At 39.4% G+C, this 13,841-nt stretch overlaps 1 protein-coding gene across 1 annotated transcript; it reads right to left on the bottom strand.

Moving 5' to 3' along the window:
* Window positions 1–192: 192 nt before the first annotated feature.
* Window positions 193–13,602, bottom strand: alpi.1 (alkaline phosphatase, intestinal, tandem duplicate 1). The gene is made up of 11 exons (XM_086161637.1): window positions 13,497–13,602; window positions 13,002–13,130; window positions 9,142–9,257; window positions 7,370–7,544; window positions 6,871–7,043; window positions 4,858–4,992; window positions 3,090–3,165; window positions 2,856–2,990; window positions 2,492–2,683; window positions 2,256–2,372; window positions 193–1,396 (listed from the first exon to the last, which is right to left on the bottom strand). Exons 1-11 carry the CDS (start codon window positions 13,594–13,596, stop codon window positions 1,122–1,124), a joined length of 1,623 nt encoding a protein of 540 aa, XP_086017763.1. The 5' UTR covers window positions 13,597–13,602; the 3' UTR covers window positions 193–1,121.
* Between the last annotated feature and the right edge of the window lie 239 nt (window positions 13,603–13,841).

Here is a 13,841-nt window from a genome sequence, read left to right as displayed (position 1 = left end):
TGTCATAAAGGACAGGAGCAGCAAAAGTGGCAAATTGCACTCAGAAAAAAAAAAAAAAAAACACAACATATACTCTTGATTATATTTTTATCAAACCATTGCTTTATACATTTTAAGTACAAAGCTGGTCATCTAAATATGTTTTTTGCAATATTTGCAATATCCATTTTTGCATTTGCCCCCCCAGAGGACAAGTAAAGTTACAGATTTTGAATTTGAATCTGATTTGCATCTTTTTTTTTTGCATTTCATTTAATGTGATTTAAATGCACCAGATTATTATGTGACAGCAAGTTGTCCCAAAAGGAAAACTTTTTTTTTTCTTTTTTTCAATTTTAATTTCATTTCATTTTATTTCATAAATCAAAACCAAGACACTGAGAAGAAAATGTAAAAAATATAAAATGGAACGGCAAGGAATTGGACGAGTACAAAACATATTTTATCCCTGCGTCACACTTTCTCAAGAAATGGTATAAAAATACATCTTGCTTATAAAATACATTCATGTCCCATCTACCGAGATTACATATCAAGTGACAAATCTTCAATTCGGAAACTGAAGAATCATACATACATAAATAATCATAAAAAGTTACATTTTGTCTGTAAAGAGTCATAAAGAAATACAGCATTCTGAAGAGCTCTCATGTTGTGTGTTAGTGTTGCAAAGTAGAGCATCGGTGCTCCTGGTTCAGGTTATTTTCCGCGTCCAGTCACGCATTCAAAACAGCAAACATGGTGTAAATAAATCAACAGAGACGCGTCCGCACAATGTAAACTGAGCTCCTGGCTCGTTTGCTCATTTCAAGTTATTTTTAGGTAAAGCCTTGAAACTATGAAAATAGAGAATCTTTGCATATTTAAGCAACGTTTGCCGGCACAAAGATGGTACAACCAGTTTGCACAAGTTAGTAGTCCGATATCCTAAGGGGCTGTTATAAGACTCATTTTTGACCGTTTAAACTGACTTGCCACTTGGTGTGTTACAGTGAGTGTATATCTTGTACTGAGTGGATATTTAGCGCACTCAGTATCTGTTGCATGCATACAATAATCTGAAATGCTTTCTTTTAGGTGTATGACATAATATACGGTAATATGGTTCGGGGAGACGGGGGTCATCTGAACAACCAGAGGAGACCTAATAGGCCAAACAGGAGGTTTGAGGGTGTGTTCACACATCCATAGGAGGTGTGTGTGTGGGCGTGAGGCGGGCAGTCCTTGTAGGGTTCTAGGCAGGCGGCGTAGGCCATAACGTGAGCCACGTAGTTTTGCTCTTTCACTCCGTGGAACAGGTGAGCCATGGGGCCTTTGGCGTAAATGGCCACGTCCTCGCCGCCGTGCGTTTCGGCGTCGAGGGGGACGGCAGCTTGTTGCATGTACTCTTCGTCATCTGGGGGAAGAGACGATGCGAAAGGGGAGACTGTGAGCAAGCGATGTTTAAGCTATTCGGGTCACCTGAAACCAAGAGGAGTATTTACTTGAACTTAATTATTACTTTCAAGACTAGACAGTACAAACCGCATTAAGCCAAAAACAGAACATCCGTTTTTGGCCGCGGTGACGAATAATGGCCTACCTTTTCTCCCATAACTTTTGCCTCCAGGGGACAAATAAAGATTTTTGAATTTGAATTTAAATTAGAATCACAAATATAGCGCTACAGATCGCCCACAAAGATGAGATATTTATAACCGAGTAGAATGCCGAGATCCGTCTGAACGATATTACGATTCAGGAGACGGATAATTGAAAATAGGCTGTCATGCCTTGATCGCATTGAGCTAATATGTTTCTCTGAATGGAAATGTTAGCTTTAAGAAAATGAATCCCTCGCTTGTAATACATGTTTATTTTAGGTGCCAAATGGGCTGAGTGTGGTTTTTCCGAGTCAAAAAAGACCGGGTTCAAATAAATAAAGCGAAGCCTGTCTCTTCGCACCAAACTGGCGCTCGGAGTTATTTCTACCTTCAAGTATACAAAAGCCTGCGATGACTAAAATGTACGGTGGGGAACGGGAAGAGTGTGGACCGAATTGTCGCACGACTAATTTTCCACAAAGAAATACCCGTGGCCGTCTTGTTGGATTCCCTCACAGGATGAGGCTTTGGGATTGCGTAGTGTATCGCAAAGCGCAGTAAATGTACGTGCCATCGCCGCTCTCATGAGCCAGCTACGACCACATCAGTCCGTACTCTACGTATATCGGGTTGGAGGAATGTTGCATCTGAAAGACATTAGGGTCTACCCACAGTAATCCACCAGGGTGATGTTCCCCCTGGTTCCATTTATGTGGATGTATCCAGGGCCGTTGGCGTACAGGATGCTGGTGAAAGGCAATTGGTCATCGGCTTTCTTCGGTGCCAGACCTGAAAAGACGGAAATATGGTGAAGGTGAGTCCTGTGAGCGATCATGCGGTATATCGTGTGTGTTTTATAGAAATAAAATAAATGTCTTTGCGGGGGTCTTTTCTGCCGCCGGCCGTACCGAAGATGGGATTTCCACGAGGAGTGTTGCCGCCAAAGGTGAAGACGTGGGAGTGGTCCGCGGTAACGACAGTTAGCGTGTCAGATTCTCTGGTTAGCTGATCGGCACGCCGAATCGCTTCGTCGAACATCACGACCTCCGTCAGAGCTAGTTTGGCGATGCCGTCATGGTGGCCGTGATCGATTCTCCCTCGTACAAGAAAGATGAAAATGAAATTCTGATTTACAAGATGCAAGAGATGGATGAGAGCAACATCCACATCTGAGCTGAAGTCGATCTGAGCGTCAACGATAAACGCGACGTTCACTCTTATGATGATTAAAACACTATATTTCTGAATATGTAACTGCAAAGAAGTACTCATCTTCCACAAACAGGAAGTATCCTTTTGGATTTTTGCTGAGAATTTTAATGGCTTTCTCCGTCATCTCCACGATGGAGGGGTCACGCGTGTCATTCCGGTAAACTTCAAATCTCATGTCCTTTGGCTCAAACAGTCCTGGAACCGAAATAAACGAGACAAAGGATGACAAACACAAATTCCTCGTAGAAAAAGTCAGATGTGTTGTAATTCAGAGTAGTACAAGAAGTTACTCACCCATGAGTCTGTCAGTATTTTTACTATTTATCTCATCAAACTCTTTCCTATGCCAAACGTAGCGTGACTTCTTGTTCTGAAAAAGAGACCAGAGGCAAGTTAGGTTTTCTATATTAGTAATATCAAACCAACACGATAGAACATAAAGCATATTATTAAGTATAAAAGCAACCAAAAAGGATAAAAAAATGAAATCTAATGCATGTATTCAAATGATTGTTACATTTATTCCTGTCATATCAAAAGTAATCACGACAGAGTACTACTTGATTGAAAGGAAAATAGACTGACTAGTAGTGCTATCTAAATAGTTTTATGGTTTATGTTAGTAATTTAATGTGAGCACTGAAGTTTACAGCTGCCAAAGGCAGGTTTTCAGCTCTCTGAGCGAGGCCTTGCAAAAAAGTACCGATATTTATGGCCATAAAAGTTAAACGCTGAAATGCTGTATCAATTTATGAATTTCTTGATGTGTGCCATCTTTACCGCCGTAGTTGACGAGGTATCAGAACGTAAAATCTGAGCGTGCACAACTAAAGATTAACTGTTTCTGAGTTCTATTCACGCCACAGGAAGTGAGAACGCTTCCAGGCGTGTAAAAGCCTTCAGACTTTACTTTACGTCAATCACTGTTGGATGTTGTTTATCCCACATGTGTTTTGTGTTGTTCCTCCCTGTCGTTGGGTCGCTTCAGTTGTGGTTATTCCTCTGTAAATATTTAGCCCCGAACACATTTTCTTTTCAGATTCTAAAATATCCTCATCAGTCGTGCTTTTCTTTCTTTTTCGCAGTTGGAGATGTATTTTCCGTGATAAACTGTTCCCCAGACTTTTTCGTCAAGCAGGGTTTTCGCCCCCTGAAATGTCCTTCTTGTTTTTTTTTTCCAACATTAACCAATGACCTTTGCTCACTGCTAAAGCTGTGATTTCCTGGAAGATAAATCTTTTATTGCCAAATTATCATGTTCCTGGTTTTTCGCAGAGCAAAAAGGACAATTGCAAGTGATTTGGTTTTCTTGGATTTTTCAACTTTTCGACTTGACCAACTTCAACTTCAACTGAATAGATGAGAGCGTCATGAACTGCCCCGAACAATTATTGATTTCTGACTGAAATACTGAAAGAAAAGGATCAAGGATGCTGCCTTAAAGAAATCCCCTCTATTATATTCAACAGATGGATCTTTTTATTTAATTTCATAAGACTTGCGTCTCCGAACCGTATTGGAAAAGCACGGAAATCGTCCGACGCGGCACAACAAAAACTCAATCCAGATTACGACCTTCATTACAGATAACGGCAGCTTTCCCGGCACACTTTTATGTATCAGACTCATCGGCATGATTTTATAACGAACAAAGTCCTCACAAAAAAGTTATCAAGGAATCCCATCAGATTTATTTGATTGTGGATTTATTAGACAGAAAAAGGTGTGCCATTTATGACGTTTGTGTCAAACGGCGTGCCATTTGAAAACCATTATGATAAATTTCAGGCTTTTCCGACTCTTTGTATTTCTCTTCAAAGTGTATCCACAAAGATATGGGAGTCAATTCTCAGACGGTTTAGTGTCTGTTAGCATTTTTGTTTAAATCTCAAACCTGCATCCACAATGATGGATGCAGATCTCTAATTTGATCATCTGAAATAAAGAACCCGGAATATCCGATATGCAATGTTGTTTTTTACAAAATGTTTTGACTTTTCATTCCGAGTATTTATTTTAAACATGGAAATCCAACAGCCGAAAAAAGAACGGGTTTACCCACCGGTTTCGCCTTCAGCCACTTATCGATAAGGTTCACTTGGTCTCTGCGATCCCCTTTGCGAGAGTTGGACGTGGGGTACTCGGGGTCTTGAGTCCCTTTTGGTGTCATGTACATCCTCCCTCCCCCGAGAATGACCTTGAAAAGGGCAATGCAACGAGAATGAAGTCCAAAAGTTGTTTATCATATGATATGTTTGACCGATTGGGTCGGTTTGGGCATCCCTGCTGGCCTGCGTGGGGTCAATCAGAACATGAATGACAAAACGCTTTTGAAAATATTTAATTAAAGTATTTAATTAAAATAAATTAAAATAAATAAATTAAATGAGTATTTAATTAAAGTGTTTTTTTTTTTTATTTCGATCATTTTTTTAAATGTGTAGATTGGAACATCTAAATAAAATGTGTTGAAATATTTTTGTCGCTTTTTATCAAGCGACTGCACGCGCCAGTAAAAGGATGACAGCACATAAAGACAGGATGGCGTTGTTGTTTTGCTGCCGCTGGATAATTTAAGTTTGGCTATTTTTATTTTATTTTTGTCAAAAATACGAGGAGGACTCATAGAGACATGGAGTATTTTGCCTAAAAGTAACCTTCAACCCAGCATCTTGCAATACGGAAACGTAATTTTGTTTTCTCTGCAGATGTACATTGATTTAAAAAAAATGCAACACGTGTTTTGTTTACATATAGCATAAAGGCAAAAAAAATACGCTATAAATGTTAATTCATTTTACATTTCAAACAGGTTGTGTGGCTTCTGTTTTCTTTACTGTGTGATAACAGTGGTAAAGGTCTAGGTTACGGTGGCTTGTTATGTAAATGGAAGAGTTGATCGGCAGAAACTAGGTCTAAGGGGGTTGCTACGCTAACGGGGGCGTCGCTCTTTGGGGACAGAGTAGCAACTGGATGACCGAGAACCTCCGCAGACAACGACGAAACATGTACTCCGTTCATGTTGCACAATTGTGTCGCTTCTTGGTTTGACCCCCCCGATCGTTTTTCAAATAGCCTCTTGTAATAATTCATCGTCCACCCCTGCTCTAGGCTGAGTAAAAACTGAATATCCCCACAGATATCTTGGATTTCAGGAGCATCATGGCGTGTTTCCATTTATTTATGGCGGAAACAGCATTGGCCGACCTTGTCTAAGCACTTGCAATGGTATGTGGTGATTTCTGAGAGAACGTGCTCTGGATTATAATCAGGATTAAGTATTGAGTAGAGAAAAACTTAATGAATTTAATTAGTTATTGTCTGTGGAAATGGAGTTGCTTCCTCTCATGCAAATACAATATCACAACTCCTAATTTTTATTGTTGTTTTGTAATGTCTTTGGCAATGTTTTACTTTTCTTCATTTCTCCAGTTGTGTCTTGTAAATACGCTTCTTTCTGTATTTATCACCTCCTGCATGATTATCTCATGAACATACACTGCTCAAAAAATACGGGAACACTAAAATAACACATTCTAGATCTGAATGACTGAAATATCCAGATTAGATACTTTGTTTTTTACATCGTTGAATGTGCTGACATCAAAATCAAACAAAAATTAGCAATGGAGAGCAAATGTATGAACCCATGGAGGTCTGGATTAAAAGTGGAAAAACACACTTCAGGCTGATCCAACTGTAATGTAATGTCCTTAAAACAAGTCAAAATGAATCAATGTTGCTTCCTAAATTTCCCACAAGTGTGATTGTCTAGGAATTACATTGTGTTGTTTTAATTGTTCCCTTTATTTTTTTGAGCAGTATACTTGCATCCATTTTCAAAGGAACCGCGGCAACACATAAAATGAGTCAGCATATTCTGATCTAGATCATATCCCCTGTGCGGTACAAGTTTTCTTTTTTTCCCCAACTTAATATGGAAGAATAAAAATAAAAATGCATATAAAAATAAAATAAAATAAAATAAAATAAAATAAGATAAAATAAAATAAAATAAAATAAAATAAAATAAAATAAAATAAAATAAAATAAAATAAAAATAATTCTCGCTTACATCAATGTCAACATTTGTGACCAGTTGAGTGGCAATGTCCACACAGCCCTGTTCCTGAGCGCTCAGGGGAAGGTCAGCGTCACTGTACCAGCTACGACTGACTGAGTGCGCATAGGCGGCGGCGGGCGAGGCGTGCTGGACACGAGTGGTGGTCACGATACCTACTGATTTACCTTGACAGTAAAGACAACACAGGGATGGGTTAATCATTCAGCCCGGGGCTGAATATGCAACTGCAACGAGAGATACAATGGACTTTTGACATGGAACTGCTCTGAAAAAAAAAAAAAAAAAATCACTAAAATATCTAAAGTGAGGGCAATCCAATATAAATAATCCCTAATTAGACATTCTGGACAATGAACCCTAATTACGATGAGTCTGCATCTCATAATTGTTTTATTCCTCACGATTGCATATCTCACAGATTTATCAGATTACATATCTTGCGATGACTGTGTTATTTCTGAACCAGTTCACCTCTGATTCCCTTCTTTACCTTGATCTTTGGCGCGCCTCAACACTGAGTAGACCTCATTACCGAAGGTGGTGTTGCACTCGTAGGCCACCGCTTTGGCACTGAGTCCAACGGTTTTGGCATTTGCCTTCACGCCGCAGTGGTAGGCGGTAGCCGTGCTGGCACTGTCTGCCACCTGCTTGTCCACGCTGTAGGTCTGAGAAGAAGAAACGCTATCGGAAATGTTTGTTTTAAAGGGCAAGAGATGGAAAAAAAAACAAAAAACAAAAAAAACCCGACAACATCGTGAAACCATTTGGACGCTACCGGTCGAAATACTGCATCAGAAATGCATCGAGTGCAATGAATAATTGATTACGGTCCTTGAAGGACCGGTGTGTTTGATCTAGTGACATCATGTGGTGAATTTGAGAATCCATAGTGGCCTACAGCATGGATTCCACAGGCTCACAGGGGTGTCAGAAGAAAATTTCACTGCTAGAAACAATTGGGAAAGTCCTGATATGACTATCTTCTTACTCTTATTTTCCTTTTGGCTGTTCCCAAGGGTTTGCAAGAGGCAATTGTCCTCCTCCATCTAAGCCTCTCTTCTGCAACCAACCAAGTTCATGTCCTCCTTCCCCCTTTATCCATAAATCTCCTCTTTGGTCTTCCTCTTCCTGGAAGTTCCGACCTCAGCATCCTTCTACCCAGATCTTCACCATCCCTCCTCTGTCCATGTCCAAACCATCGCAGTCTGACTTTCTCTCCAGAACATCTAACATGTCATGCCCCCCCCGATGAACTCATTCCTGATTCTATCCATCCCCCTCACTCCCAAAAAGAACCTCTACATCTTCATCCCTTTTCTAATATGACAATAATCTGCATAATAAAAGAAAAAAAGATCATACTTTACATCATAAACCAAAGGGCTGGGGTGCACAGTCTGACGCCTTGTGGTTGCGAGGTTGATTACATCACAAATGGGTTCCAGTCGAGCAGAGAAATTTATAAACAAACTCTGCGGTTTCATATTCTGAACAAATTGGCCCCATATTCGACGGTTCAAGTCGATGCTGCAGGGACATTTCGTGAAAGTGATGCAACCGGGGTGCATCCTGTCGTTTAGGTTTATTTACAGTATACGAACTGCCTGTGTATTTTTATGTGCGTGTGTGCATGTGTGTGTGTGTGTGTAAATCTGCCAATGTGGCGAATCATTATTATCCCTCTCTAAACTGTTTTAAAATTATAATTATACATCGTACGTCTGGAAGGTTTTATGGCAACAAAAAAATGATCTTAATTCATAGCTACTTTTTACGTGGTAATCATGAACATCTGCCATCTGAATGTTTCCCAGAATCCATCCCAGGAAAATGAGAATGCAACATAATAATATAGGACTGTCTCAGAAAATTAGAATATTGTGATAAAGTTCTTTATCTGCTGTAATGCAATTAAAAAAAAAAAAAAAAAAAAAACTTTTCATGATATTCTAATATTTGAGATAGGATTTTTGAGTTTTCTTAAAATGTAAGCCATAATCAGCAATATCAAAATAATAAAAGGCTTGCAATATTTCAGTTGATTTGTAATGAATCCAGAATGTATGACATTTTTGTTTTTTTTTAATTGCATTACCGAAGATAAAGAACTTAATCACAATATTCTAATTTTCTGAGACAGTCCTGTATAATATGGTTTTAAATGTGAAGAAAAAAAAAGCTAGAATAGGAGAAAATGTATATGGCTTATAAATGTAAAAACTGATATGTAACTCTCATCAAATAAAATTGTTTTATCCTCACCTTAGAAAGTGCCAGGTATGGAAATGTGTCCATGGCCAGCATCGTCTCTTCCCCAGATTTTTCCTCCATTTGACCTTGCAAAATTCGTGCTGCTGATACTGTGGACACGCCCATCCCTGGCAAAAAAAAAGATTGTTTAGAGACAATAGCAATGTTTTTGAATGACTCAAGGAAATTTGATACAAATACTTAAATTCTCAATTACACTTGGGAGATAGATAAATCAATCAATCAATCAATCAATCAGTACAAAGAACAACAGCATTTTGGTTGAAAACAGACATCCAGGAAAAAAAGATGTTGAATATAGTCTAAGGTGATCAATTATTATTATTATTATTATTATTATTATTATTATTATTATTATTATTATTATTATTATCATTATTATTATTATTATTATCATTATTATTATTATTATTATTTATTATAGTTTCATTAAAGTTTTTATTTTAATTTTACTTTTAATTATTATTATTATTATTATTATTATTATTATTATTACTATTGTTGTTGTTGTTGTGTATTAAATTTCATTAAAGTTTTTATTTTAATTTTATTTTTTTTATTATTATTAATTATATCATTATTATTATTATTATTATCATCATTATTATTATTAATATCATTATTATTGTTATTATCATTCATCTTTATATAATTAAGAATTATTTTATAGCCTGAGCCGCTTGCTCACTCTGTCCATAAAAATCAACTTTATTTTAACTTACTCAAGTTCAGTCTGTTGTTATCTAGATAGCATTTAGATACATTTGTTTAGTATTCCTTAAACTAAACTGAAAAAGCAGACAAAAAATATCTAAAAAACAATCATGCATGCATCAAAAGCTATCATGTAACAGGAAGTTTGGTCAACACTTACTGTAACGTTTTGTTAGATAGTATTTAAAAAGCATGATTAATGCTTAACTCTGCACTTTGACACAAGCAGTCAGGCTGATCAGTGTATTGATAAGGGAAAAAAATCTACTTGAATTAGGCGGTTACTCTTGCTTTGTAATGTGATTTTATTGCAAAATGGTGAATCCCAGATGTCCTCTTGTCCATATGTTGAAATGTACATCAAAATACAACAATGCGTCTAAAACAACCTCAATCGATAAACATTTCGAGACGCATCCGAGCATCTGCAGAAATCTCTGACGACTGCCGTCAGACCGACGTAAAGCGCGGAAGTCCGTAATCCTCCGAGTAAACAAATTGAATGCATGTCAGGGCCATCAGAGTCAAATGAATCCACAAATGGTTGAGGCATTAAGGCGGTGGTTTTCTTCAAGAATTCTGGGAGAATTTCACAGTCAGCCCACAGACCACTCACTGGCTCCTCTTGGCGAGCGACTCGAGCGAACACGTTGAATGAATTAACATACATCGAGTTGCTGTGCACCGTGTGCGTTTGATTACGAATCCTACAAATGCATGTTCATATCGCATTTTACAAGACCGGATCTATACATCCGTGGATGGAACACCATTATGGACACGCCTTAGAAGCGATCGGATGGAATAACCAATCTGAGTTGGTCTTTGCAAAAAAATAAATAAAATCAACAAATCAGAAAAACTGGAGGTCGAGCAAACACGGCTTTCTTCTCATCAAAAAGCTTTTTCAGCTTTTTAGCATCCGATTATCAATCGTCTATCTTAACCCTCATATTATGTTAAGGGTCAATTTGACCCATTGGGTGAAATGGGTCAAATTGACCCTTAACATAATATGGGGGTTAAAAGTCTGGTAATAGCCCTTCTTGGTGTTATGCAATCCCGCCACGTAAAGCTGTGCACATTCCTCTTTGTTCAGTAGCTATTCAAGTCCTCAAATCAAACCCGGGGTGAAGTTGTTGTGATTGGCTTAATCTTTGAGAAATGGTTGGTTATGAGAATAAATGGGGTGACGGGAGAGAACGGGGCCTGGTGATTCTGTGTGACTCACCAATACTGTTGCGTTTCATTAAGAAAAACCCAGCTTCGACCTCAAAGGGATATGGCTAAGCTGATTTGAACCATAGTTAGAGGTAATTAATGGGAGAGACACTGGTGTTTAACTCCGCAGTTGTAACCGGTATATCATTTAGATACAAAATTCCCTCCAGCTGGCAATAATACCTCCCTTGATACACACATCCAGTCTGTTAACACTTTAACAGCACATGCAATTATTTAAAATGTCATTGTACGCATCACTTTATGTCTGTAGTTTCTGAAAGGACTGCATTATTAAACAAATATTGATTCCTGAGTAAGATAGAGTATCGTTTGTCGCACAGTGTTGCTTTTGAGGCTTTGCTCCCGGTCTGTGGGTAACCTCTATAAAGACCCGGGGACATTTCACAAATGCCATCCACAGTCTGTCAGAAAAAGTGCAAGCATTCTGGGAACTGCAACTGCAATGTTCCGCTCTTGGGAAATTGTAGAGTTTTTACAGAAGCAAGAGACAAAGACAGATGCGTTGACTGACAAGTCATCCTGCCCCCCCAGACGGCCGCTGGGGGTTGGACAGTAAGAGGGCGTGTGATAATGAAGGTCTTCAAAGAGACACGTTCTAAAATGTTTGTTATGGGAGATTTGCAGGATTTGCAGGATGGTATAATTGTAAAGATCCACTGAAAATACGCCAAGGGAGCATTGACAGACAGACAGACAGGCAAATGCAATGTTGTATGAAGGGGAAAGCTCAATATTGGATCCATATTGGATTCCATCTCTCTAAAAATATAGACTTACAACCATAAAATATAATTTTTTTTCAAATTCAGAACATAGGTATATGTTTTACTGGTGCGCAAAATGAATCGTGCATCAACATCACGCAAAATATGATTTTCACATAAAAACATAATAATGAATAGGAAGGAATCAGGACATGTTCCCTCAGTTTTGACGGTGTCGGACTAGAATTGCTCAACTTGGCGTTACAAATCATGCAGTTTGCGTTCCGATATACATATTGTACATATTCGTCCGACCGCTTTCTATTTTTGCTCGACATAATCAGGATGAAGGGATTAAAATATTAAGAAAGAAATCACGCGACGTATCGTCACGACAGTCGCGAGTCGACTCCTGAGGGCACCAAAATCCCTGCAGCACAGATCGACCGAGCTATGTAGCGCGATCACCTGCGGCCAGCGTTAGCACGTCTATGAGACGGGTGTGCGTCTTCGAACCCAGGTTAAGAACAGCTGACCTACTGCATGTATTTTTTGTCTTGCAGATGCAGGGAGAACCTGGAGGCGCCACACAGAAAGGCCGAAATGTCGGAATTGAACTAGGGACCCTCTTGCAATGCATGCCGCTCCAATTAATAACCCAGTTTTTTGTAGATAAGTACAGTGCGTTAGGTAATATCCTCTATGCGTGTTGGATCAGTTGCATGTGCACATCTGTCAATCCTGATCCGATGCTACACAAATGAGAATTCCCTCGATTGACATCGTAAAATTTGTTCAGGAATGCATTAAACGCACAGTTTACTCACTTCTCCACTCTGATGCATTGGAGTTAAGATCCCTTTCGAGGTCAGTATAAATATGGTCAGTATTAAATGTTTTGAATGTCCAAAACCTACAATTTTCTTGCTGAGAAAACCAATGTTTTATTGCAATTACTTGGCCATCAATTCCTAGAAGTCAAGCTATCTGCGTGCCCTACTATGCGCGCAGAGCTCCTGTCCAAGCCACATTTGTTGAGAACATTCTGAGGTTGAGACTTAATGACTGCAGACTTCAGAATCGCCCCGCGTCGTCTCTATTGTCTTTGTTCGTCACTCGTGAAGCAGAAACTTTTCAAAACGAAACCGCGACGGTATCAAATGTTTGATAAAGAACGGACGAACTTACCGTCACCCAGGAACAAGATGATGTTCTTGGCCCGGTGCTCCCGAGGGCGGAGTTTCAGTGCGGTGGCCAGAGTTGCCCTCGCCTGCGCGTCCCAATAGGCCGGTTCCTTCTCATGTTCGTACTGCAAACCTTATTGGAAATATTTGGAACAGATCTGAATTTCCCCGGTCATGCATTCGGGAGGTTAATATGGTTAAGCTCAAAAAAATCAAAAGCATCCGTCAAGTGTGCTGTGAGGATCTCTCCCTACCTTTTCGGGTCATTTGTATTATAATAAATTTGGTGTAGATGAGAAAAGGTGTTTCTGAAAGGATGTAAAAAATGAAGCCGCAAAAACAAACAGCTTAGTGTCCTTACATGCACTTGGGAGAGAAGCAAACATTTTCTGTTTGTAAAGTGAAACAAGACCGTTAATCCCAAGTTTAAAAAAAGGTAAAAGTTTAAAATAAAAAAAACACCCGCTTAAACTCACCCCTTTCAGTAACAACCCCTCACCTTGACTTTCCGACGCAGCCCGATTTCCATCCAGCAGAAGAACGTAACCCAGGAGGATGAGCAAGAGCTCCGGGGCCCTTCTTCTCCGTGGCGTCCGCATCTCTAATCCTGGTCGACCCGGAGCCCTTCGGGTGGTGGTGGGGGGGGCGCAGGGGGGGTCGACAATGCCTGTTTTTTGTTTGTTTTTTTCAGAGGGAAAAAACGCCACAACCGAACGACATCTGGCCGCTGAGACCTACAGCCCTGCCTTTTTAAAGCCCCACTGGGTGTGTAGTAAGGAAGGGCCCGCACCAGCTCATAGGCTTAGAGCCACAAAAGAGGGAAGAGAGGATGTGAGAGAAGGAG

Source organism: Fistularia commersonii, chromosome 16 (genome assembly GCF_037954325.1).
Source record: "Fistularia commersonii isolate RoL2024-O1a breed Wild chromosome 16, RoL_Fcom_v1.0, whole genome shotgun sequence".
Lineage (NCBI taxonomy): Eukaryota > Metazoa > Chordata > Actinopteri > Syngnathiformes > Fistulariidae > Fistularia > Fistularia commersonii.
The sequence above is the reverse complement of the archived record's forward strand: the minus strand, read 5'-3'. Positions and strand labels throughout refer to the sequence as shown.

Bases quoted from the DNA above. Each gene is read 5' to 3' on its own strand.
- alpi.1 (XM_086161637.1), bottom strand. From the start codon at position 13,596: ATGCGGACGCCACGGAGAAGAAGGGCCCCGGAGCTCTTGCTCATCCTC. The intron at 2,373-2,491 runs GTACGGCCGGCG...CCGTCTTTTCAG, and splicing joins TCGTGGAAATCCCATCTTCG to GTCTGGCACCGAAGAAAGCC. The intron at 1,397-2,255 runs GTGGGTAGACCC...CTCTTCCCCCAG, and splicing joins CATCACCCTGGTGGATTACT to ATGACGAAGAGTACATGCAA.